The sequence below is a fragment of the Oryza sativa genome, chromosome 2 (assembly GCF_034140825.1).
Source record: "Oryza sativa Japonica Group chromosome 2, ASM3414082v1".
Classification (NCBI taxonomy): domain Eukaryota; kingdom Viridiplantae; phylum Streptophyta; class Magnoliopsida; order Poales; family Poaceae; genus Oryza; species Oryza sativa.
The window spans coordinates 6604494-6631097 of record NC_089036.1 but is presented as its reverse complement, the minus strand read 5'-3'; the positions used below and the strand labels follow the sequence as shown (position 1 = coordinate 6631097).

The 26604-nt window shown below is 42.7% G+C and overlaps 3 protein-coding genes and 1 long non-coding RNA gene across 5 annotated transcripts; 1 reads left to right on the top strand and 3 right to left on the bottom strand.

Annotated features, from left to right (window-relative positions):
* Positions 1-1189: 1189 nt before the first annotated feature.
* LOC4328737 (aminopeptidase M1-A-like) lies at positions 1190-8505 on the bottom strand. The gene is made up of 19 exons (NM_001409863.1): positions 8167-8505; positions 7439-7584; positions 7161-7263; positions 6237-6423; positions 6038-6131; positions 5387-5540; positions 4975-5079; positions 4777-4893; positions 4469-4582; positions 3757-3939; positions 3344-3623; positions 3144-3265; positions 2970-3067; positions 2712-2889; positions 2277-2391; positions 2107-2174; positions 1928-2005; positions 1770-1844; positions 1190-1674 (listed from the first exon to the last, which is right to left on the bottom strand). The coding sequence occupies exons 1-19, from the start codon at positions 8401-8403 to the stop codon at positions 1492-1494; spliced, it is 2637 nt and encodes an 878-aa protein (NP_001396792.1). The 5' UTR covers positions 8404-8505; the 3' UTR covers positions 1190-1491.
* Positions 8506-18054: 9549 nt separating this feature from the next.
* LOC136355135 (uncharacterized) lies at positions 18055-18804 on the bottom strand. Its single transcript, XR_010739265.1, has 3 exons — positions 18671-18804; positions 18295-18355; positions 18055-18187 (listed from the first exon to the last, which is right to left on the bottom strand). It is a non-coding gene; the product is annotated as an uncharacterized lncRNA (long non-coding RNA).
* Positions 18805-19497: 693 nt separating this feature from the next.
* Positions 19498-20369, top strand: LOC4328736 (19.0 kDa class II heat shock protein). The gene has a single exon (NM_001409862.1). It carries the CDS (start codon positions 19665-19667, stop codon positions 20190-20192), a length of 528 nt encoding a protein of 175 aa, NP_001396791.1. The 5' UTR covers positions 19498-19664; the 3' UTR covers positions 20193-20369.
* On the bottom strand, positions 20348-25482 carry LOC4328735 (25S rRNA (cytosine-C(5))-methyltransferase NSUN5). Of its 2 annotated transcripts, none has more exons than XM_015767610.3 (13): positions 25135-25482; positions 24525-24583; positions 24299-24349; positions 23932-24064; positions 23212-23297; positions 22966-23064; positions 22822-22875; positions 22110-22254; positions 21571-21632; positions 21373-21460; positions 21102-21185; positions 20849-21010; positions 20348-20730 (listed from the first exon to the last, which is right to left on the bottom strand). In XM_015767610.3, the coding sequence occupies exons 1-13, from the start codon at positions 25400-25402 to the stop codon at positions 20504-20506; spliced, it is 1518 nt and encodes a 505-aa protein (XP_015623096.1). In that variant the 5' UTR covers positions 25403-25482; the 3' UTR covers positions 20348-20503. The 2 variants fall into 2 exon arrangements, with proteins under 2 accessions (XP_015623096.1, XP_015623097.1); XM_015767611.3 differs by having other exon boundaries at positions 22978-23064.
* Positions 25483-26604: the final 1122 nt, after the last annotated feature.

Here is a 26604-nt window from a genome sequence, read left to right as displayed (position 1 = left end):
AATTTTTTAAATAAAACAAATAGTTAAATGTTGGACACGGATTTCCACGGCTACACTTATTTTGAGACGGAGGTAGTACATTACAATGGAAAAATATAACAAACTAACAAGTCACTATATTCTTTATTTTGGGATAGAGATAGCTAATATTTTATAAAACTTCCATATTTGTATTTTAGAATAGAGGTAGCTAATATTCAAGAACTGAGGGCAAGTACTATAAGCAAATAGTTAAATATCACCCTAAATTAAGTGGTAACCTCCACACAAATTTTAAGAAAGATGTGAAAGTATCAGAGATATTGGTATTTGTGTACTACAGGTGATGCATTGATTGTATGGGTTGTCTCTTAGTTCATGGGTGAATAAAATAGATAAATTTAGAGATGGTAGTCACATCTACCATAGCACTTGCCCTGAGTAGTAGTACTAGTTCTAGTACTAGTTAGCTAGGGAGTAGGATGCTAAAAAAAAATACTTACTCCGTCCAATTTTAAGTGCATCTATGGTTTTCCGCGTCCAACTTTAATCGTACGTCTTATTTAAAAAAAATTGAAAAAAATACCATAAGTCACGAGTAAAGTACTATTCATGTTTTATCATCTCATAAACAACAAAAATATTAATTATAAAAAGAATTTCAAATAAGACAAATGATCAAAATTATGTGCGAAAACTTACAGTTGCATTTAAAATGAGACGGAAGGAGTACTTCCTTCGTCCTAAAATGTAGACATTTTTAAGATTGGCACGAGTATTAGAGGAAATGTGTGATTGATTGAAAAGAGAAAATAGGTGGAAAAGAATGGTTATGATTGGTTGAGATGAGGAGATAGATGGAGAAATAGTTTTATTTTGGAACACGAAACTGTGCTATAAATAGCCACATTTTGAAACGGATGAAGTAGAATCATTATTGTTGCTGGATATAATTTAGTAACGGCTAATATCTTTCATAATACTTATCATACTCCATCAGTCCAACAAAGTACACTTTTACCAATGACACGGATAAATTTGTTTTCCCATTGGACTATACGCGTGAATTCAATGAGATCGACCTCTAATAAACCATAACCTAAAAATACGCCTTTTTATGGCATAGATTTAAAATATTAGAAGTGAAATTATTATGGGATGGAGGGAGTATCTTTTTTATATTTGCAGTCAGGGCCTCGTAGCCCTAATATTTGACGTAAGAATGCTCGATTGTGTACGAAAGATGCTCATTAATTTCCCAGATTCTGGCAATGTTGAACTGCCAGGGCAACATTTGCATGCAATTCATGTCCGGATGTCCCTATCAAATACTCCATGCAAATTGCAATTGCATCTATCAAACTGACATAACCTGGAGAAACTGGTCCATAGATGCAAGTATCAGGGGCATGCAACAGGTCGTCTAACCCACCAAGTTCTTATTACTAACTTGTTGCTGGAGAGTACGCATCTTACACGCTAAGACAACGGCGCAGGAAAAGATCGGTCGTCTCAGTGGTCGTGAGAAATTTCCTTGAGGACATTGCCCAGGTTAGCCTCGGCCCTGGTGCTCTCCACCCATTTGGCATTGATCCTCACTCTCTCGATGCTCTGCTTCACCGTCCTCGCGATGTTGGCCTTCGTCCTGCTCTTGAAGAACTCCTCCGCGTCGTCGCCCATTTCATCGGTGCGCAGCTGGAACAATTTTCGACACCGAGTCAGGAAAATTTACAATGTAACGATAATGGCATGTGTATGTGAGCACGTTGAAAATAAGGTGTACTGTGTACCGGTGAGACGGTGGTGGAAACGAAATAGGTGAGAAGAGTTCCAGAGAAGGTGTCTGAAATGTAGTCCCACTTTTCCTGAACCATAAAGAAGCATGGTGTCAGTAGAAGAAACAGGAAGTAGAAAGGCGAATCGAGGAAAATAACATATTTGTAAGCACCTTCAACCATGTCCATGCCACCTCATGTCCCGCTGCACCGACTCCTCTAAGCAAAAATATAGAGTCCTGATTCCTCACCTGTTCATTCATAAAATGTTGTGAGTTATGCTTATCACATGAGATAAAGTTTTGGCTGTATCATGTAGAATGTGAAGGTGTTTACTGATTCCCGTATTTACCTCAGGTGACAGCATGAAGTCCAGTGTATCACGAACAACATCAGGATCAGGGCAAGATGCTAGAGAACCTACATAAGGAGGAACAGAACTTATAAAAGGTCCCAAGTCCCAACTTCAGACAGACAATGTCACCTATGTCAAAATAAATATTAAATGCATATTTGACTAACCTAAAATTCTGACTTTTTCCTGGCTCAGATCAGTTTCTTTATAGATCTTCAATAGTGATTCATAGCCGGCTCTGTTTGATTTGTTCACTGTCTGCATCAAAGCAACATATGCCGCCTACAAAACAGGAAGATGGTTAAAAAGAAGATCTGAGTGCAGATAGTTCGCATAGTTACATAGCTATACAAATGGGAAAAATACATGGTGGAAACCACATCTTAGGCAGAAACTTGGAAACTTTTTTATAAAATTTTCAAAAAATCTCAAAAAGAATCACACATGTAGGTAATATGTAAATAAACAACCCTACAAAGTTTCATGAACAAACTCAACTTCATTAATGAGATATAAAATTAACAAATAACACTATTCCTGTTAATGAGATATAAAATTAACAAATAACCCCAACATAATGTGCAGTAAATTACAATGCTAACCTTTCGAACATCTGGAGGGAGTAGTGGTGTTTCTCTATCTTCCACAAAGATGTTAAATCGGCGTACAGCTTCATTTATTGTAGCTTCATGGCCAAGTTCTGCCAGAGCAGTTAAAAGTGTACCTCTCAATAATGCATCCAAGTGACCCTCACCGCTTTTAGCATCCCAACCAATTCTCCTGCAAAGGATTCCTGAATGTTTAGGAGGTTGTAGAACAAAATATTCTTCCACTATGGAATGGCATCATACAGAACTTACTGTGCAAATGGCTCAAGAAAGTCAATCAGGAACTTTTTCAGCTTGCCCAACCCCTCAGGAGCAGCAACAGCCACCATCTCGACAATGCTCAGACTTGTCTATCAAGCCAAGAATTGAAATGCTTAGAACAGAATCAATCTAACAAAAACATTTGTCGGGTAGAAAGATCTATACATCTATGACACGGGCGAGCACAGTATACTCGGTTTCATCCTTGTACGCAGCAATCAAATGCAATAAGGAGACTAGCTTCTGTTTGCCAGCCATACAGAGGGCATATGTGTCATCAAGTACACCTGTACCAAACAATAATATTGTAAGAACAGTTGGGCAGGGTAACATCCACTTATAAGATGCTTCTGTAAGAACTTTACCATATCTGTCTGCTGCACTCAGTTTGTTGGCTTCAATTGCATATCTAAGTCGAGATGCAAGTTCCTCATCATAGCTCACTCTATAGAAGCCAGTCTGATTGACATTAAGTTTAATCCAGAAGTCTTCTTTCTTTTGACATTCTACAAGCCCTGACAAATTAAAATCCTCTTGCTTTCCATTAAAAAGGAACTTCTCTTGACGTGAGTACGAACAGCAACACAGTGTGATGGGAACCACCCATTGCCCAACTCCTTCAGCCCCGCTTGATAGGAACTGTGTCTGCAAGAGATAAGACCAGGTGCTAATCACAAATCCTCCAAATAGAAACAATAATATTTTTTTAGGATGCAAAAAGGGTTAGATAGAGGGAAGGAAGTCCACCTTATAGTGAAAAAAGAAAGGAAAGTCTTACCTGCTCCATCTCTAGCTTTCCATCCTTGAGCTTCACATTAACAACAGGGTACCCTTGCTGCTTTGTCCATGAATGCATTAATGTTTTCACTGGTTCACCAGACCCCTCTTCAAGGGCAGCCCACAAGTCCTCAGTCTTGGCATTTGAATATGCGAACTTTTCGATGTATGCGGCCAGAGATTTCTAGCAAAAAGAACAAACAAACTTCTTATTTCCAATGAGAAGCAAAAAATGAAACCTCATGCAAACTTGTGTTCCAAAGAATATTATTAGTAATAACTAATTCTGCGCCTAGTTAATTCCTCAGGTAACATACTACTGCAAATATTAAGGTCCTAATAAAAAGCTTATGCAGGCTGATAAACAGTCTTTAAAAAAACAAATATAAAAAGCGACCATTCTGCCATCCATTTGTATTTTCCAAAATAACAAAGGGAACATCTCTGGTCTAGAATTTAAAAGAGGACCAGCGGTAGTTATAGTGAGTTTATGCTAATCCTGTGGTTATATAATCAAAGAGTGTATCATTTGTAAGATCTTTTTAAATATTAAACCATGTACACATGTATGTATGTACATGCCTACTTGGCCAGTTTAGTTTTAGATTTGAAGATAGTCGTTTGGTGTTTTGTAAAATTAGAATTTACAGTACGTATTTATTTGAAAACTGTAGCACTACATGGGGCAGCACACTAGTACATGCATCACAAACCTGAAAAGTTTCAGCCCCAAGATAGCTTTGCAGCATCCGAATAACAGCAGCTCCTTTCCTGTAGCTTATAGCATCAAATATTTCATCTATTTCATCAACGTGATTTACGTCGACCTGAAAATAGCATACATAAATTTGCGATGTAAGTCTTAGTGTAAGTTTGCAATGAAAGATCTTGGTAACACTGGCATCAAAAGTATAGTAAAATTTTTTAAGTGCTTTTTAAGAAAACTTAAATGAAACTGAAAAAACAGTTAGATGAAAACAAACCTATTATTAGAAATATGCAGCTATATATCAAACATTACCTCAATTGGATGTGACCCTGCAAGGGCATCTAACTTGAAACCTGTTGTAGATTCCTCAAGAAATTGGGTCCAAACATTCCATTCAGGAAAGAAATTGTCTGCAGCTAAGTAGGAGACCTGCAAAAGGAAAAAATCAAATGAGCAACATAAAAATGTAAATTTTCTATATATTTGTACTCTTGATTGTTTTGTTCTTACCCATGTCGCAAAACCCTCGTTAAGCCATAGGTGTGTCCACCACTCCATCGTCACAAGATTTCCAAACCACTGGTGAGCTAATTCATGGGCTACCACAACTGCAACCTGAACAGTGGAATAAGAGATTAGCTACGTATCTTACAGAAGGATGGTATCAATTAAACATGACAACCAAAACAGATATGAATATCAGAAATTATTAAATCTTTAAATGATGACTCAAAGGACCCATCGGTGTACTATCCAGTTATTAATTTGCTGATAAGAAAAATTTCTGGTCACACCATCAGATCAACATTTGTTTAGCTGATAAATCAAATTGGGTGGATAAATCATGTGTAATGGTGACCATGAATCATATTGCAATCTTAGCATAAATAATCAAAATAATAAAATTAAAATAGTGTCCTACCCTTTGCTTATTCGCAGCTGCAGAGTGTTTCTCATCAAATAACAAAGCTGTTTCACGATATGTAACCAAGCCATAGTTCTCCATTGCTCCAGAGGCAAAATCAGGAATGGCAATCATGTCCATTTTTGGGAGTGGGTATGGCACAGCAAAATACCTAGCAACATAAAGGAATTGTCATCAGCTGGATCATTTATGACAGTAAGTCAATTAAGGGTTGATGCATATGTCTCAAGTCTTAACAGTTCCTCAAATTATATAACTATGAAATGATACATCATTTGAATGCCTCTTCTAAAACTCATAACATCCAGAAATAGCTCATAATGTAATATTTGATTTGACTCTAATAGATATAGAAAAAAGGTTTTCCAATAGAATGAAATATATCTGTCAACCTGCAGAAGTTAAAGTTTGCAGATTTGCATATGTAGAGAGAGAGAGAGAGAGAGAGAGAGAGAGAGAGAGAGGCAGACTATATAAGTATCATTCAATGGCATTTATTTGGCAACGACAAGTTCCAGAAATTCCTCAGCAATACTACTGGTATCAAAAATAATCAATGTCTAATGAGCACTGTAATAGCAGCATAACTGCACAAGATAACTCTGCTAATCAAATAATCAATACTAAGGCAGAGGAACAGATAATTACTCCTTGAAGAGGACCAGTGTCTTCACAGCAACCTCTAGTGCAAACTTTCCCTGGGCACTCTTGCCAACTTGAGTGTAAACACGAACCCTAGTGCCTGAAAGTAAAATAAAGACAAGGCCAATTAAATTCAAGACATGAGCCACAAAAAGGTGAAAGCTAAAATAGGTGTGATAGTGAGATAATGAAAGAGTTACAGTACCATCAGTGGTGAAAGCTTCCACATAGTCGAACATGCCAACAATAACAGCCACTAGGTATGTTGACATTATTGGTGTTTCTTGAAAATAGACAGCTTTGATAAGGCCATTGACCTTCTCTTCAACCACTGGCATGTTTGACAATGCAACGGTCTCAGACGGAACTTCTAGAGTAATTTTGAATATAGCCTGTAACGAAGAAGGAGAGATTAAACCCACATTATATTTTCTGTTTAACCTAAAGTCCCTTAATATTTAACTCCTCTTCATATGCACTTTTAACCAGTTGGTGCAGAGAGTCAGGATGTAGTTTTCTTTGGTATGGTAAAGGATGAACTGCAGATGTTATTCTAGACCTATTTTGATTCCAGAAGGAAAACAAATATGGCATAGGTTCAGAAAATGAGCAACAAAATCAAACAATGCATGCCCTGCTCTATATCATTATATCCAATGGGCACTAGACACTCGTCTACTCATAACTCATATATAAAGATGAAATCAGGCAACATGTAATCAGTCTATACCCTAGAGTTTAAGGATGAATCGAACATGTGGAGTGACTGTTCAGTTTATATCATCCAAAGCTATGGAAGGTAAAAAAAAAAGTGAAAATACATAACTAACCCTAACGAATTTAAATCCTAACCATCAAACTTGGGGATAACAAATGAGATAGCACCAAAAAAAATTCCATGGACTCCATGAAGCGATAACAAGAAGAACTGAAGCCCACGTGGCACAATATGTCCATTTAGGGACATAATTTGTTTTGTCCTCAACTAGACATCACACTGAGTGAGATTGAACGTAAGCACCATGCATGGCCCAAAACACTTATTCCCCATGAAGCAGAAATAAAAATAACACATATAGTACTAGCTTGAGATACCAGGAGTCAAAAAAAAAGGCAAGGAAGTGTAGACCTTAAAAGAGGGCTCATCCCAACAAGGAAAACAACGCCTTGCGTCAGCAGGTTCAAACTGGGTTACCGCCATGTTCTTCTTCTCCCCATTGAGTTCATACACACTAGAGACAACACAATACATTACATATATATATTTATTAATTTACAAATAAACTTTTTTAAACCAGGGAGGAGAGGCCCCCACAGTATATTAAGATTTAATAAAAGATATTTACAGAGTTTATGTACATGAGACAAAATATTTACAAGTAAACCTTTTCACCACAAAATGAGTACCTTCTGTAGAAGCCATGCATCTTGTCGTTCAGAGTTCCCTTGAATGCAATTACTAAAGTTCCCTCCCCTACAGGAAGAACCTCATTGAAGCGGATAATCAGGATCTCATCCTCTGGCACATTGGTAACCTCCGCTGGGTGCAGCTCCTAATGCAAAAGATAAAACGATCCTTATGAAGAAAATACATAACAAAATGCTAGGATATTATTTGCAAAACCATCCTCGGCCCAAAAAAATAAAGATCGCTACTTCCTAGCCATCATTATTTTGGCTCTAACCTCAACCTACCAAATTAAAGATATGGAAACACAAACCTTAAATTGAAGCTAACTATTACAAGCACAGGCCTTCTACTTATTATGAGTATTCTAAATAATTAAATCACATCCCGATTTCCTGACACTTTCAACTGCGGCAACGACCCCCTATCTAAATCTAAAACCCTTAGGATGCAAGATCATGAGGCCTACAATAAAGGCTATAAAAAGATCGAAATATCCAAAGACATTTTTAGTAGAAAAAAAAACATAAGCCCTAACAAGTTCCGATAACTGAAGTAAATGTCAACTTCCCCCTAATTTTTCGACTCGAGAGATCAAACCCTTAATCCACCGAAAACAACATATACCTGTCACGCCCAAACCCCCCACCCTCACGCGAGTAGATCGAACCCACGGCCGGCCACCACCCAAAGCGCCAGGGAGAAACCAAAGCGAATCTATATCTACCTGCTCGGCGCCATGGGGCTTGAACTGGACGCCCCCGGGGGAGACCTCGAGCTCGGCGGCGTTGAGCACGAGGAACCTGGTGGGCGCCGTGACGTCGACGGAGACGTCCACAGATCCCGTGAAGGCGCACCCGTCGAGGTCGGGGACGAGCCGCAGGTCGTACCGCCGGGGCGCCGCGAACCCCGGGAGCCTCGCCTGGCCCCTGAACTGCTCCGCGCTCTGCTCCGCCGCCGCCATGGCCGCCGCCGCCGCCGTCGCCGCCCGCGGCGGAAGATGAGGAAGAAGAGTTGTGCAAGCCTCGGAGACGGCGAAAGATTCGGTGAGATTTTGCGGTTTTTTGGAAGGGGGTTTTCGGGGAGATGGGGAGTATTATAGTGGGGTTTCGTTGCTTTAAGATTCGTGCATCAGTTCGTTGGCCGTACGGCTTGGGCACGAATACGATTATCTCTGCTGTTTTTTTTTTTACTTTTGGGTTTTTTTCCTCTTTTTTTTTTGGTATTTAAGCACATGCAACCTTTTAATTACGAATTTGAGTACATAATTTTTGAATTTTTGTTTCTAAGCAACATGCCTACGTGACCACGTCGATCCGGTTGACCTGATGTTGGTCAAAACAAATGAGTTGTTTGTTTAACTAAATGTCCAAGAGATTAAAGTGCTTTTCGCTGTAACGTGCAGGAATCATCAGCCTTGATAACTCTCCTTCGCCTTCTTAAAAAAAATACTCTCTTCTTTGCCAACCAAAAGCAATCATGTGCCTTACTATATTTAGATTACACTCAAAAATGTATATGTTACGATTGAAAGCTGATTGATATGCAAAACTAGTATGCAAAACAAATGAAGATTACTAATTAGCACAAATTATGATTAATTTTGATGATCCTTATGGATGAATTAGATTTGAATTGTAGAAAAAATGTTACACGTACTATGGTGGTGTTTGAATATCCTGAAGATAAAGATAAAGATGAAGATTAAGTGTTTCACGTAAAACGAGGTTGTAATAACGTGTGATTAATTGATTTTTAATTATTTCAAACTTGAAAAATAGATTAATCTGGTATTTTTGAACAACTTTTATATAGAAAGTTTTCGCACAAAACATACCGTTTAGCAGTTTGAAAAGCATGCCACGAGTATCTAAAATTTAATCCAACTTTTGCTGGAGAAAATACAGGGCCATGTTGTTCTGATTTCTGAAACAAAAGCCAACGGGCCAATTGGAGGTAAGCTGTTGGTGTATACGTATACGTATGTAGTACTCATCAATTCAGCATCCAATTAGTTTTGCTCATAACAGTTCAATAGAAATCACCACTCAAGTAGCATCCTGCCTAGTGCCTACAAAGTTAAATGTGTGTTTGGCGTGCTTGTATTTGGAAATACGGTGTTGCGTGTGTTTAGATGTAAAAAAATCGGGGTTTTTTAGATTAGTAACAAAGAGAGGTTATTTGATTCGGTATAGGTTGTCACAGTGTTGTCGTAACATGCATTGTTCTTCAATAATTGATATTTTAACACAAACACCCAGAATTAAACGATTCTGTAAAATAATTTATAATATGGATCTAATTAAGTTGGTGCACAAGATTTAAGGCTTATCTTTCCACTTATACTTACCAGCCAAAATTTAAAATTTCAACCTTAAATTTGGAGTTGATTTTTCAGCATTTGCTTTTAGATCCTTAAGAATACATATATAAAAATTTTATTCGTGAATTATTTTTCATTTGTAAATATGCCGTTTGACTTATTCTCCAATAAGCCGTCTGATAGCCTCCTTAGTGAGGTAACAACTAGATGTACGTCGAAAAGAATATAAGTTAACCATACCTGTTCACCCTTAAACTTTTAAATAGATTTAGCAAAAGGGAAAAAGAAAAATGCAAGAGATATAGTAGGCCCCACCTATCATTCACTACATTAAAGGCATATTTGGTAGAGCTCAAACTCTTAAATTTAGCTCCAAGAGTTGGGTTTGGAGTAGAGTTGTGGATCTGCCTAAACCTAGCTTCACCTCTCTAGTTCATTTTGTGAGAGAGCTCTACTCCCATTTTAAGTGGAGCTAAAACTGTTTGGCTGAGCTCCAGCTCTAAGAGAGATGGAGCTGAAGCTGGAGCTGTGCCAAACATGCTCTAATAGATGGTAATTCCATACATTGATGCGAGAGAATTATGTTGTAAAATAGTATATATAAATTGTAAAAAAAATTATAACTTACTATATGATTTTCCTTCATGTGTTTATACCTTTTGTATTTCATTAATTATCCAAAAATAATAAATGATTGAGTTGTACGGTGTGGTTTTGTGGAGAAGGGATGCAATTTGCATCCTTGATGAATCTTCCAATGACTAAAAATAATTGAGGCGATGTGGTTTCATGAGAGAATACAAAATTAGTATTTAACTACACTTAATGGGGATAAACTTTATTGATACTAGATGATACCCGGCTTTTGCTACAAAATAAATGGATGCATACATGGTAAATATTATAGAAATGATGAGTGTTAAATATTGTAAAAATGATGTGATAAATATGATTTAACATACTTATATGTTAAACTCTATAATATTATATTTTATATGATACATTACTTGCATGTATTTTAAAATGATATATGGTAATGGCTAGTGGGTGATGATGTGATGATGTGGTATACTTGTATGTTGAGTTTTAGCTTTTAATAATTACTTATACTAGATAATACCCCGCGTGTTGCGGCAAACTATTCATGTGTGTAGTGCAGCTAAAAAATTTCAATGTATAGACGTGATAAATACTATGTACCTATAAAAACACCTCACATATGAAAAATGAAATACTTATTGTAGTGGTGTTTTACTGCATACTATGCTAAGTGGTTAAAGAATGTTGAGTTTACTCATAATCAATGAAAAATGATAACTGTTGATATTTAATGTCTATTGGATGGTTGTGATGGCTCATGAAAATGATCCGGTGGCTCTAGTTTTGTGGGTGATGTGGCTAATGCATGTTTAGTTTTTGGTGCAAACTATATAGGATATATAGATATGATATATCATGCTTACATGTGATTTAAGATGCTTTATAATAATAATGACTAGTGGGCGATTATATAGTATACTTGCATGTTGAGATTTAGCTTCTAATAATTTCTAGTGGGTACCAACTATATAAAATGTATAGATATAGAATTCCTCTTCCTCTCTCTATCCATTTTTCTTCCTTCTTGATCACTTCTCACTTGTGGTTTCACTTCTCACCTTTAGCCTTCCCTTTTTGAGTGCTCGCCAACCATTTTGTTCCTACGAGCTCCTCTTTCTCAACTTCCATTAGTGCGCTCGCGCGCTATGTTGAGATTGGCAAAGGGAAGAGGTGCGCAATGAGGATTGTGGAAGGAAAGAAGGGAAGGGAGGACGACTGTCCTTTTATCGTAGTAGAGATATTTCTGTGATTCCAATTTCAACTCTCATTGTTTGCCCTCTATGAAATCGCTACTAACAAATTTTGAATTATATAACTTAATTTTTGGAGTTAATTTTAGATTATGTTTTTATGTTGTTTCTTTTTAGCATTGTTTACGTCGCTAAAAATACAAATATAAAAATTTGATCTATAAATTATTTTTCTTCATTAATAAGCCGTTTTGGATTATAATTAGCTCATGGCCAATCGATGGAGCTTTTGACCTCTTGGTCTTGATTCCTAAGGGTGGCAACGGAATGGGACCAAGGTGGGTTGGGTTGGAACACCCCCGCCCCTGCTATCCTCTGGTATCCCTACCCCCAACCCTGGAGGGATTACCGGAGCGAAATTAGTCCTTGCCCCCGGCCCCTCGTGGCCCCGCAACCCGACTAAGAGTCAGCTCGAGGGCAACCGACAAGGCAACGCATGGTGCGTCGACGAGGTGGCATGATGGAGGAGCGGCGACGCGGCATGACGATGAGGCGACCCAACGATGAGGGGCGCTCAACAGGGTGGCCAGAGAAGAGGAGGCGGATGGTGACGAGACGGCCAGTGATGAGGGGGTGGATGACGATGAGGAGTCTGGCAACGAGGGGGTGTGCAGTGAGGCGGTTGACGACATGGGCGTACGACAAGGCGGGCGGCAACGAGATGACCAGTGATGAGGACGCCAACGACGAGGGGGCGCGGGCACGTAACAAGGCAGGTGGCGACGACGGGGCACACAACGAGGAGGCTAACAAGATGGGGAGGTGCAACCGACGGTTGGGGATGGTCGGATGGGGATTGGGAACTAGAGATAACGACAGTGGAATGGTTGAGGAGGATCTGGGGATTGGGTGAGGGAGAGGGCTGTGTATTAAGGTTAGGTTTTATATATATTGGACCTATATTTTTTTGAGTGGACTACTTTTAAACATATAACTAATAGTCAAGGGTCTTGTCGAGTCACCCATGGGTAATTTACCATCCCCAGCCTAGTCCCCGGAAAATTATGAAGCTCCACCTCTGCTCATCCACGGGTGAGAATTCTCCTTCATCTCGGTCCCGGAGGGGAGGGTCCAAGTAAGGGCTTATTGGACTGCCAAACAAGGGTAAGCATTTTGCAAAATTCTTTTTTTTGGGACATTTTGCAAAATTCTTGGTAAAACGGACCTTTTGTTTCCATGCACCGGAATGCCTGCTGCCGCTGCGTGGACAGTGGACCCCACCCAGCAAAGAGTGCCGAAGCCTCTTCCCCCTCCCGAGAAACGCTCGAACATTCTCCATCTCTCTCGCAACCTCACCACCCAACCCTTCCACTCTTTTTTTTTTGAGATGAAAACGGCACTTTATTGATTACTGAGCATCAGACAGGAGCATCTCACGGATACAGTCCGGAGTCTCATTATGGTAAACATTACAGACAGAGGGCTCAGAACAACGAGCTAATGTGTGTGCCGCTACATTAGAACAATGACTAACATGGATAAAGGAAACACTGATAAACTCAACACCAAGCTTCTTGATGTCCTCAACCAGGCAACCAATCTTGGAGCGATCCCGCCCAGGTGAGTTTAGCTTTTGAATAACAGAAAGACAGTCGCAAGCAACAATCACATTATGGAAGCCTTCTTCTTTGGCCAGCCACAGCGCATGCCGGATAGCACAAGCCTCCGCTGTCTCCGGATCGGTGATCCCCATGAAACGAGTGTTGGCCGCCAAAAGACAGTTGCCGTGTTGGTCTCTGATCACCACCCCGACTCCCATTTGGCGCTCAGCCTGGAACACCGCTGCATCAGTATTGATTAGGAAAACGCCCGCCGGTGGTGGCACCCAGCTAGGCAATGAAATGCGTTCCGCCGGCCTAGAAACATTCCCAGGCCCGCAGTGTTGCATGATCATTTCCACATACGCCACTATCTTCTGGACCACCCTTCTCGGATGCAAAGTCTCCACATTATTTTTGGCATTGTTTCTTGCCTCCCAAATATGCCAAAAGGTGACAGCAAGCACTGTGTTCTGGATAGCTGAACCTCGGCGAAGGAAGTCAAAAATCCACTATCTCACATTAGCAAGATCTCCTCTGCCCAGCTTGATGTTGTACACCTGCTTGATCTCTTTCCATACAGAATCAGAGAAAGGGCACATAAGAAACACGTGCTCAATGCGATCATCTCTGCTGCAAAAAGCACAACCATCCCTCGCCTCAATATGCCTCCTTCGGAGCTGAAAACCTGTCGGGAGGCAGTCATGGGCAGCACGCCATAGATTAATTTTCATCTTTCCAGGTGCACAGATCTTCCAAAGATTCTTCCAGTTTGTTTCATTGTCATGCATGATAGAGGGGAGGCCTCTTCTCCACTGCTGTTGTGGTCGATAAGAAAGGCTTCTGACCGAGCCAAGTTGTAAGCCGACCTCACTGTAAACAGACCTCTCTTGTCATGTGGCCAAGAAGCGAAATCATCCCCCCCATGTCGGCTTATTGGCACTTGCAGAATCTCATTGGCAGTTTCTTCATCAAAAGCATATTTCACCAAGTCGTGGTTCCATTCTTTCCCCCCTTCCTCCATGAGAAATTGCACTGTTGCATCCTCCGGAATATGCATAAGAGGACTTACCAGTCCAGCCTGCACATTAGGAATCCAATTGTCTGACAGGATCTTGATTGATTTTCCATCTCCCACCCTCCATGCCACTCCTTTCTTGAGTAATTCCTTACCAAACAGAATGCTTCGCCAAGTGAAAGAAGCAGATCTTGGTTGGGGGGCATCCCAAAAAGAACAATTAGGAAAATACCTGCCTTTAAGTACCCTTGTGCAAAGGGAGTTTGGATCAGTGAGGAGGCGCCATCCTTGTTTGCTCAACATCGCTTGGTTGAAGATGACGAAATCCCTGAAACCCATCCCTCCCAATGACTTTGGAGAGGTCATGTCACACCCTGAAGTTCTTTCCCAAGCCTAAATTGAAGTTATAAATGGTCTCAAGAAAATACCAGTTTAAAGCAAGAGTAAACCTTAATAAATTAATGCAAATAATAATCGGAATTGGCATGTGGAATTTTTCTTGAGTTCTACATGTCGAAATTCGCTAACAAGATTTTTAGTGGAATTTTCAGAGCTCTCGAAATAATTTTAACCAATTAAAATTGAGCACATGCAATTTTAAAACCCAGGGAAAATCTTTTCCTCCTTTTCTTTTTCTTTTCCCTCCTTTTCCTCTTCTTGGGCCGTCGGCCCAGTCCACCCCGCCGCCGCGCACGCCCTCCTCCTTGTGGGCCGGCCCAAGCCGCCTCCCCTCTCTCCCTGGGACGCTGACAGGTGGGCCCCACCTGTCGGGGTCGTCCCCTTCCTCCGGCCGCCCGCCCCCACGTCGCCACCACCGCCGAAACCGCCGCCGTGCCCACGTCCCGCCCCCTCCGGGCCACGTCGGCCGCCCCGGTCATGCGCCGCGTCTCCCGCACCCACTTCCCCCTCTCTCCCGCTCGCGCCCGCGCCCGAGATGGCCGGGATTCGAATTTCGAATCCCGCCTCTCTCTCCTTCCCAACTCCCCACGTCGGCCGGCGAATCCCGCCCCTACCGGCCACGTCCGAGTTCCCCTTCCCCTATTTAAGCTCCACCGCCACCCCCTCTCTCTTTTTCCCCATCTCGCCGAACTCTCCCGAGCTCTCCATCGCTCCCGCACCGTGCATCCACCCGCCGCCGCCTTTCCCGCCACTCCGGCCGCCTCTAGCCGCCGCTAGGCTCGCCGCCACACCGCGCCGTCGCCGCCGTTGGGTTCGAGTGGCCGAGATCCACCCCGTCCACCCCTCCTCCGTCGAGGTTCGCCGCCGGAGCACCATTCCCGCCGTGCGACGGTGAGAGCCGCCATGTCCGCCGCCTTCGGCCGGTGTTCCCGCCTTCTATGGCCCCTCTCTCCCTCTCTAATCTTTTCCTTTTCGTTCTTTAGGTCGTCCCGGACCCCGTCCGCCGCTTGTCGACCTCCCTCCGTCGCTCCTCGTCGCCGGTCGTCGCCGCCCTCTCCGGTGAGGACTCCCTCCCCTTTCCTTTCCTTCCCCGTTTCCCCGTGCGCCGCCGCCACCCGCGCTCGCCGTCGCCTTCGGTCGTCGCCGCCGTCGGGGCGTCGTCCGCTGCCGCCGCTTGCCGTCGCCGGTGGACGCGCGCGCACCGCCGCCCTTGCCATGGCCGGCCGGCCGGCTTTGTGCCGAGCCGAGCCGAGCCAGGCCGCCGCCGCACCGTCCGATCGGCCCCAGGCCGATCCGAGCCGTCGATCCCGTGGACCGGCGGTGGACCACCCGCGTGGTCCCGGTCCACGGTAGACCGGCCACCCCGTGCGCCACTGACATGCGGGCCCCGCCTGTCGGCGCCACCCCCCTTGATGACGTCAGCCCTAGGGCTTATTGCGCAATAAATGATTTAAGGACTTTTGTTATAGTAATAAACACAGTGAATCTTCTAAAATTCATAACTAATTCATCCGTGCTCCGTTTAAGCCCGTTCAAGTCTCAGTAAATCAAGAAAAATGTGTAGAATCCATTAAAAATGGTTTTGTTCTCTGTTTCAGTAGTCTTATAGCCTGTTTGTATTGTTTGCTTTGTATGTCGCTTAGATTCCGGTTCTCCCGACGCTCCGGTGTACTTCGAGATAGTCGCCGAGGTTCTTCCAGCAGCAGAGCAAGGCAAGTCATGCGTGTCACTTGATCATGTTGATCCTATATTGTAAATGTTCTAATGTTTTCTTTCAAATACTGCATCGCTTTGCAACAAATACTATGGGATGTTTACCTATTGTTCCAGCCATGCTATTTTGGTACCATGCTCCTTGTTAGCTTGGGTTATAACATGAATAGACTTTGGACTAGGAATCGCTTAGCCATGCTTAGTTCAACTAGCACACATTGGGGAAAAATCCTATTAAAGTATAGACTGCAGGTTCTAATGGTAATGTTGGATTAGTACCACCACTTTGGTGTTGATTAATTAAAATGAATCACATGGTGGGCTGTGGGTGCATGGTTTTGCTAGTCGCACCCATGGCAATTAAGGACCGGTTCGCGGAAAACCCTGGAAGAATTTATCGTGCTTACCACAAGCCAGCGTGGGCAACGGCTGGGCTTGTAGTGTAGCTTTCCTCTAGCTGACGCATCCAGGCAAGGGTGGGTGTGATGGAGCAGGGCGGGCCCTGCGACGGCCTCTGTCGCTTCCGGATTCACCTAGGCACGAGAGGGGACTGCCCGTCGCCCGCTGGGGACGGGGGTGAAACCTGAGGTGTGGTGTGCTTGGCTAGAGGGGGTTATGCGAAGGGTCCTGTCACGGCCTCTTTCCGGTATGTCGTGGTGGCATGTCGGCGCACGGTAACGTGTCGTGGGGCTGTGTCTTGTGGGTACAGTTGTACACCTCTGATCAGAGTAAAACTATTCGAATAGCCGTCCCCGCGGTTATGGGCGGTCAACCAGATTCACCGTGATTAGTTTCACCCTAGTTTAGTCTTATGAAATTGGATAGTTTAGGTGGATGGCTGGGCCTGTTGCAACGTGGGATAGCGTTGGACAGTGGATGATTAATATTGATTAATTATTTCAACTGTTTACTTCTTTCAACTTTTGTTTATAAATGCTCGCTTTAGGCAAATGAACCACTCTAGCTCTCCTTTGATAAATCCCTGCATCATACCCCTATTCCGGTATGACTTGCTGAGTACAGTGGGTAGTACTCAGTCTTGCTCTATTTTCCCCAACCCCAGAGTATGAGTATGTGTCCGATGGTGGTTTCTCCGAGGAGTAGGCTTCGTCCGTGCCGTCGAGGATGCCTGTGGAGTGGTGTTCCCGCTACAGATCAAGTTAAGGCTTAGCTCCAGTTATCTTTTGTTTTTCCGCTGCATTTATGTAAGACTTTTATAATGTTTGTAAGACGTGGATCTGTATGTCAACTTTGTCGTTTGTGTACCCGGCCGGTCCTGGACGGGGGTTTTAATGCACATTCTGCTTGGGAATTCTATTCGGAAATTTCTGGGCGTGACAGGTCAGCCACTCCCAAAATCTCCAGTGCATCTTCTTCTTCCCCTCTTCAAAACCCCACCAGTGGTCAGCAATATAGGACTTCATCTTTTCACAAGTCATGATCGGGATACGGAAACAACTCATGACAAAGTCGGGTATCGCCTGTGCCACTGATTTCAGCATGGTTTCTTTACCCGCCCTTGAGAGAGGCATGTCTGTCCAACCATTGACTCTTTTCCAAATTCTGCCAGGGAGAAATTGGAAGGAGTTTGAAACTGCCCTGCTGATTTCAGTAGGCATTCCAAGGTAGGAATCTTGTAGGATTTCCGTTGACACTTGCAACTTTGCCTTTACTTCATTCCGGATGTTGCTTGGACATCTTTTTCCAAAGAAAATGGAGGATTTTTGCATGTTAATTTTCTGTCCCGAGGCATCACAATAGGCTTGCAGTGTGGATTTGATAGCCTGGACACTTCTGTGATCACTTCTAGGAAAGAAAATGCTGTCATCTGCGAAGAGCAAGTGGGAGATTGGAGGTCCTTGCCTGCCATTCCTAATCCCATGTAGAAATCCTTGTTGTTCCTTCTTCTGCAGCATGCAAGAGAGCCCCTCAGTACAGAGTAGGAAGAGGTAGGGGCTTATGGGATCGCCCTGCCTTATTCCCCTCGAGGGAACAACAGTGTCGGTGAGCTCACCATTAATCCGGATTGCATATCTTGTCGAGGTCACGCAGCGCATCACCGTATTGATCCAGTCCTGTTCAAAACCAAGTCTCATCAGGCAGCCATGGAGATAAGACCACTCAATCCTATCATAAGCCTTCATCATGTCGATCTTTAGAGCAAAGAAAGGCTTCTTGTTGCTTTGTTTCTTAATGGTGTTTAAACATTCATAGGCCACAAGAGAACTGTCAGTGATAAGTCTCCCCGGCACAAAGGCGCTTTGGAACTCGGAGACAATATCAGGAAGGAAGAGTTTGAGACGGTTTGCTAAGACCTTCGAAGCAATTTTGTAGAGCACATTGCACAAACTAATTGGGCGGAATTTGGAGAGATGTTCAGGGTTGTGTACCTTGGGAATTAGGACAATGACAGAATCACAAAAACCTTCCGGGATCTCCTCTCCCAAAAGGAAACCACGCACTGCATTGCAAATCTCCCCTTTGATCAGTCCCCAGTGGGTTCAGATGTGAAGAGATCCTCATAGAACTTTCCGGCCATCCGGCCCCGGTGCTTTGGTTGGGCCCATTTGGAACAGCGCATCTTTGATCTCATCATCAGAGTATGGTTTGCCCAGTTCCTCATTGACCAGCACATCAACTTTGATTGGGATTGCCTCTAACACCACATCAGTTGACACACAAGGTTCAGATGTGAAGAGATCCTCATAGAACTTTCCGGCCAATTTTTTTATACCCTCCTGATCAGTGCATCTAGTGCCGTCATCCTTTACCAGCACAGTGATCTTGTTGGTGCGCCGCCGTGCCGTGGCCCTAGCATGAAAGAAAGCAGTGTTACGGTCTCCTTCTCGGAGCCAGTCCACTCGTGACCTTTGTCGAGCCATGATTTCTTCTCTCTCAAAGAGCTCACACAACTGCCTTTCTACCATCCTTTCTTCTTGTATCACACTCTCCTCCAAACCTGAAGACCGGAGTGTTTTTAGCTTCCTCTCCAATCTCTGTATTTCTTTGCGGATCGAGCCAAAAGACACTTTGCTCCAGTCACGAAGAGATGCAGCCATCTGTTGCATATTTCTCCAGGTGCCCTGCAGAGACTGTGAGCCATCACTGCCCCGTGCCCATGCTGATTCCACCACCTCCCTGTAATCCCCAGCTCTGAGCCAGGCAGCCTCAAAACGGAAACCTTGTTGCACAGGCGTCCTCCCTGTAATCCCCAACCCTTCCACACTCTTCACTCCTCTCCCTCCATATAAACTCCAAGCTCCCCCCCTCCATCTCTCCCAAGTCCCAACAAAGAACGCGACGATCGCGCAAGCACCCACACACGACGAGAGAGAGAGAGATCATCACCATTATATCCACCAAGCAAAGTAGTTTTTGTTATCGATGGAGTTGTCGGTGGTCGGCGGCGAGCCGTTGCTGGCGGTGGCGATGCAGCAGCTGCTGGACCTGGACCTCCCCGATGAGCTGGAGCGGCAGCTCAACCCGCCGACGCGCGCCTACGTGCGCGACCGCCGCGCCATGGCCAACACCCCCATGGACGTCAAGGAGCTCCGGGCCTCCGGCGCGCTCGTGCTCGCCGTCGACATGCCCGGCGTCGCCCCCGCCGACGTCCGGGTCGAGGTCGAGGACGGCAACGTGCTCGCCATCAGCGGCGAGCGCAGGCGCCCCGCCGGCGACGGCGACGACGGCGGCGAGGGGGTGAAGTACCTGAGGATGGAGCGGCGGATGGGCAAGTTCATGAGGAGGTTCCCGCTGCCGGAGAGCGCCGACCTCGACGGCGTCCGCGCCGAGTACAAGGACGGGGTGCTCACCGTCACCGTCGACAAGAAGCCGCCACCGGAGCCCAAGAAGCCGCGCGTCGTCGAGGTCAAGGTCGCCGGCGCCGGCGAGCCCAAGGGCAAGGGCAAGTAGGCGAACCGTGCGTCGCTGCCATCATCATGATGGTCCTGGAATGTTTGTGTTCTTCTTTTGAGCTAGTTAGTGATCGTCTGATCAAGTAATCAGTGAATAAGTGTGTGGTATTAGTTATCTGCTTATGTATTTTGTGTGGCTTGGTAGCCGTGAAATGGAATGAAATTTGCCCTTAAATGTCATTGCGTCTACAAAAACCAAAAAAAGAAAAAGAAAAATTCCTCGTCTAAGCATTTCAAAACAAAATTTTCCAGTTGAACACTCAGTTTCCTTAGCTTTCAAAGAAAGAAGATCGAAGAGATCCTAAAGGATCATCTTCTCGAGAGACCCCGGGTAGAGCAGAGCATCATCATCCTGGACAGTCTCGATGAGCCGAAAGCCATGAGCCCGTTACGTCTCTTAAAAACCTGCTTGCTCACTCCCAAACCACCATTGCTAGGCTTTACAGCATCGGCTGCTGCTGCTGCTTTCCTCACGAACAACGATATGAAGAAGCCCTCCAGGCCGTCCTCCGGGTCCGTCCGAAGCAGATGCTCAGCTGCACACAAGCGCAAAGCCAAAGCCATGAAGAACTAGAGGTTTTTTTTTTTTTTACTCGTCAATGGATTGTCATCCAGGACTGATCATGGTTGAAATTTGAGGTATAGAACACCTACATCCTTCAAAGACGGGGAGACCACGGCGTCGCCATTGAGGGAATGGAGTAGCGAGCTCGAATCCGAGCGATGACGCCAATGGCAGGACGGAGCTCACGACGTCCTCGTTCTCAGCTTGGTGGATTGAGCAGGTGCTGTAGACCACTCTCTCCACAGAGGGGACTGGGCAAGAGGTGGAGGGAAGCTTCAGAATTGTGCAGATGATGTCCATTGACATGTTAAGATTGGATACAGAAAAAGAGGAGGGACTTACATGACAGAGCATGTGAGAGCGCTTTCCTCTGGAAGGCGGAGAGTTTCCTTATCCTTGAACTCGTACTTGCATCATCCTGATTACCTGCGTATCAAGATTTCATTCAGTGCAAATGTTTCCCTCAAAAATTCCATGAATGCAAGGATAGGATGCATATCATCGTGGCAAACTCATACATTGCACACAGTAAATACTAAGCTCATCGCAAATCATGCAAAAAAGTTTTTAATTGGACAGGGTATGAATATACAAGTTATCAACCTGTAGTTACCTCTTGAGTGCGAAGGGAGCAAATGGTCAAGTCTCTCTGTAGAGATTCCGGAACCAGAGCAAGAGGGATCTAATAGAATAGCTCGGACCTGCAGCAATCATCATCTCATAGGAACACACAAAATTAGGGACAGCTGTGCTATGAGGCAAGCAAAAGGCTACAAGACGTCTAAAATATTTATCAATAACTCCTACAAACCTCGGCATATGATGGATCATTGCTATCGATATCCAAAAAGTCACCATTGATTGTTTCAATATCTAATCAATTGGTCAAGGAAAATGAGTTTCATAATATGTCATGAACTTTGTAAGACATAACAGACAATGTATAGTAAATAAGTACAAACAGACATAGAACTTGGGAAACAGAAGAACAAACTACATATCATCAAGACAATTTATGATCATATCGAGAAAACGTATTAAAGTTAAGATGCAAGCAGGAGGTTATAGTATGTTTTCTACAAAGAAATTAACACCCCAATCTAAGGGAGGCGGAATGTTTTAATCATCAACTTAAGTAGCATATCTAGAAATTCCTTCAGAACAAGCTTATACTGAAGGTCCAAAAGGATCATTGGATATTTTAGTTACAGCAGAAACTATGCAAACTTGAAAAAATAAATTGATCTAGTTTAAACTAAAAGTATGGTGAGAAGGATGTGTTAACAGCAAAACAATGTGCAAAAATACACTATCAAGGTCATTAAAACCAGAAACTTAAAGAGAGGATACTGTTTGCTCCGGATCTTCGGATAGTATTTTGCAAAGTCTTGGTCCTCTCTTTATTAAGTTCACAAGCTGTAATACTCCCCTCTCCATTCATGAGTGCAGCAAGATGGACTGTTTTATTCCCTGGAGCCGCACATGCATCAATAACCTAAGTTTAATGTTCAAGTGGAAATTAATGATTTAATATGATGTAACTAAAAAGCAATACAATCAAAGTAATGTTGTTTGACTGGAAATATTGTGATGCTACAATTTTTTTTCCAAATCCATGACAAAAACAAAAGATGAAAACAAAAAAAAAAGCATATAGACTTATTTATTTGCAAAGTGAGAAATAGTATATAGATTTTAAGTAAACACATAGCTACTAGTATTATTTTGTATGCTCAATTCATACCAGCAATTTCAGCATTACCAAAAACTCATGCCATAGAATAATCAAAATCAATGGAGTATTTATTGCTACGCACTAACATAGGTAGTACTGTAATTCAGATGATATTAAAATCTTATTTATGTAAAGTCATATCCATCATTTAATTAAGCAAGCATACAGGAAAGGCAGGGTAATAAACTAGTTTACTACTGCTACTTAGCATCTATCAAGAACATATGCTGCCTTCCTTTTAGGGCTGTAGATCTTTGGCTGCAAATAGTTTCAAGATAATAATAAATATTAATGAAATTTTAGTCCAGCCAGATCGAATGCACTAACCTTCCAGCCTGGCTCAGGGCATAATGCAACTGCCACCATACAACTTGCTTTCCCCTGTGAAAGGAGTTAAAGATGAGGAAAAAGGCAATCGGTATTATTCATAGGTCATTCAAGAGTAAACGCTATAGAAATACAAGACTTCACTTGTAAAAATACTTTTCCTTCTGAGACCAAATGGTGGTTATGCAAATCAGTTCCAGGTGGGAGCACCAACAAGTCCGGAACCAATTCGTCTTTATCAACCTACTCAATACTGAATGAAATTAGTCGAGTCTCACAAGTAGTACAATTTGAAAATAAGGTTGCATTTACAGCAGTAGTTTCCGGAAGAATTGCTTAGACTGTTCCTTACAGCAACAGGCTTGCTAAACATGAAGATGGATGAAGTACCTTGTGTATTTTGTTCAGTTCTTCGATGACAGAATCTGTACTGGTCCTGAGTGTGTTAACACGAAGAAACCTGGGTTTTGGTTTGACTGAAGAAAGGGATAACAGTGAGTAGCTTGTATGAATACAATTCCTCTATTAGCATATGATTTAAGCTTAGTGAGGACCATATGTAATTAATATGTAGAAACCAAAACATATGCACAAATTCAATTAATACACTTATTTTCAAACATTGTTATGATCCTAATTTTGAAAACCAAGTCGGTTTTTCCGGGTGCAAATGCGACTGGTGCTATTAACTATTATCTGTGATGGTATTGCTAAAAATAAAACCAACAGGTTAAACAGAGCTGGCCATAATATGTCAATTGTCATAACAAATCAACTGTACATGGACAAAAGGAAATGAACTCATAAGCTACCTATTATATGAAACATTACATGAACAATGTATATTGAGTATTGACAAAATTGAACTGAGATGCTCTGCAAATGCAAGTGTAAGTTTGTAGCACATTCTAATTATACAGTGTAATTACATGCTTCATTACAGACTAGCACTTCTTTTAACTGCTACAAAAAATTTAAACATCGACTAATGCATTTGATTTTGGAAGGGCAGGCTAATTAGATGGCTGAGAGAAGCATTTAGAAGTAATCATATCATATAACAGGAATAATGAATGAAAAGCTTCAAAAGAACAGAGCGGAGAGAAGTACCTGTCCTTTTCTTGCTTACTAAGTCTTCAACACTACGAACCTTCCTTCTAATACACATTTTCTCAAGAGCAGCCATAATAGTATCCTTATGTAACATAATTAACTGTTCAACGGATCCAGAAGCTGCTGTCTCCTACAAGTATCAATATCATTTCATGTTATTGTTTATTTTAATAGGGACAGGAGAAATGAACTATCTTGTGAGCTTCAATGACATGCAGAACTGTTATGTAATCAAGTGCAATGCAAAAGTTTAACCATTTTGTGGCTACAAGATCTGAACTCCACAACTGAAAGGTTAAACAAAACAAATGCACAGACTGTGGAAGTAATATGTTGAATCTAAAGGGTTGAGTAACTGACAAACCTGACCAAAGAGAATGTCATAGGCAGTCACGAAAACTAATTCTTCCTGTTTCTGCAAGTTGAAAAAAAAAGTCAGTTGATGTTTTGCACCATGCAGGTATTCTATGTTGCAACTTAAGAGGCATGACTAAAGCTAACATGTGAACACCACACAGATAACAATACTGTACACAAAGAAGGAATTCAATTCCATTATTCCATCACAACATACGAAGTGTCTAACTGACCTTCCATTTACTGGTTAGTACTCCAGTTGATGCTAAAACCTCCTTTAGAATTGGAAGATCTGATAAAGGAAATAGAGCAACATGAGGAGAGGAGTGAATACAGAAAAAGGACCAAACTGAGGTATTTTCTAAGTGTACAGTATAGCAGATTATTTTTTAAGTGTACAGTATACCAAACTGAGGTTTTACTCCCCAGCTCTCAATTACCATCCAAATCTAGGAAAAACAGTGTGTATGGGGTTATCTAACAGTTGGCATTTTTACCACCAAAGTTCTGTGAGTGATGCTAAAATGTTATTTGTGATGCTGATTACCAAGATGTATTATCCATATCAGAGCAACTCTGGAGGCTAGGTAGTGAAGTTGTCTTTAATGTTTCCAGAAAATAACCTCTTGCATTGTGCAGTATGGACAAACGAGAAGAAAACTGGCACAAACACCTGGCACTCATTCCCACACGACCATTTCATGCGACACATAGGATGGCAGTAATAGGATATCCAAATCCAAGTTGAGAGGACGCAGCAACACAGCTCGGCACTGGCATTCCATCGAACACCTTGCACGCAACAGCGAAACGAGGGGGGGCATCGATGCGAGTGAGGCTTACACTTGAGGGTCTGGCAGACGAGGGCGAAGGTGGCGCGCTTGTTGCGGACGGAGGGGGAGTACACGAGCGACTTGATGGAGCCCGCGGCGCGCCTGGACGCGTCCCCGCGGAGCACGCGGCGGAGCACCGCGGCCGCCTCGCGCCGCGCGAAGAACGCCGCCCGCTCCGCCGCGTCCCGGCTCGCCATCCGTCGCCCAGGCGGCTTGCCCGGAGGCGGCCGGGGCGCGGGAACGTGGCCGCGGTTCTTCGACGGCGGCGGCGGCGGCATGGTGGCCGTGGCGACTGGCGAGGCCGCGAGGGCGGGGTGTTGCGCTGGGCTGGGCTTTTGGGAGCCTGAGAGAAGTGGGCACCCTTGTTTTTGTTTAGGCCCAGTTATTTCTACAACTACTATTTATTCTTATATGATTTTTTTAAAATATTATTTTAGAGAAAACCGGATATAGGAGAGGCCGGTGTTATATTAGAACCAGATTAGGGTAGTTACAACCCTTTCACCTCAGCTAATGGCATGTTTGGTAGAGCTCTAACTTTTAAATTTTGCTTTAGGAGTTATGTCTGGAGTAGAGTTGTGGGGCTGACTAAACCCAGCTCCACCTCTCTAGTTCATTTAAATTTTTCTTCAGGAGTTAGGTCTGGAGTAGAGTTGTGGAACTACCTAAACCCAGCTCCATCTCTCTAGTTTATTTTGTAAGAGAGCTCCATCAAGCTCCGCTCCTATTTTTAGGTGGAGCTGAAACTGTTTGGCTGAGGAGAGGTGGAGTTGGATAGGTGTGCCAAACATGCCCTAAATTTTTTTCATTAAATATACTATCATATAAGTAAAAGTAAAAGACCAACGGTTAGAAGGAAAATAAAAATGTGTTTTTCATGCAAGAAACCGGCTCTGCAAAGGAAACAAAATTGCTAGAAAACTTCCGCAAGTTTTTTTTGTCCCCAGAACTTTCAAAATCATAGCTATCGGATTGCCTCGGGATTTTTGCATGAAGGAAAAAAATTGCTAGAAAGAAATTTTCACACATGTCACGCATAAGATCTCGTTGTTAACCAATAAAATCATATTTGAATAAAAGTTTTATATAAGTTATTTCATAGTTACAGTGTAGTTACGATGCAGTTATATTGTAGATACAATGTAATTACACTTCAATTATATTATAGTTATATTTGAAAGTTTTTCACTTAGAAAACTTCCGACGGTTTTCTAGATACTCTCCACAAGAAAAAAGGAATGGAAGAGAAGATATGTGGATGAAAGAAGATTGAAGAGAGGTGATTGGATACGAATTTATTTTGACGAAACCATCCATTGAGTATATAGTTTCTATCTATATAATATGACAACTATGAAAACTATCTGATGTTTTCTATATTGAGATTGCTCTAAGAATTATATCATGGTTGTTTTCTAAGCTTCCAAACAATTTTCTTTTTAATCTTTTTATATTGCTTATTATCATTCTGAAATAACTT

Excerpts from the sequence above, each read along its gene's own strand:
- LOC4328737 (NM_001409863.1), bottom strand. The coding sequence starts at position 8,403 with ATGGCGGCGGCGGAGCAGAGCGCGGAGCAGTTCAGGGGCCAGGCGAGG. Across the intron at positions 5,541-6,037 it reads ACACTGGTCCTCTTCAAGGA|GTATTTTGCTGTGCCATACC; the intron begins GTAATTATCTGT and ends TTATGTTGCTAG. Across the intron at positions 2,175-2,276 it reads GGAAAAAGTCAGAATTTTAG|GTTCTCTAGCATCTTGCCCT; the intron begins GTTAGTCAAATA and ends CTCCTTATGTAG.
- LOC4328736 (NM_001409862.1), top strand. The coding sequence starts at position 19,665 with ATGGAGTTGTCGGTGGTCGGCGGCGAGCCGTTGCTGGCGGTGGCGATG.
- LOC4328735 (XM_015767610.3), bottom strand. The coding sequence starts at position 25,402 with ATGCCGCCGCCGCCGCCGTCGAAGAACCGCGGCCACGTTCCCGCGCCC. Across the intron at positions 22,876-22,965 it reads AAGGAAAAGTATTTTTACAA|GGGAAAGCAAGTTGTATGGT; the intron begins GTGAAGTCTTGT and ends CTCCTTTCACAG. Across the intron at positions 20,731-20,848 it reads TCTCCCCGTCTTTGAAGGAT|CTGAGCATCTGCTTCGGACG; the intron begins GTAGGTGTTCTA and ends GCTTGTGTGCAG.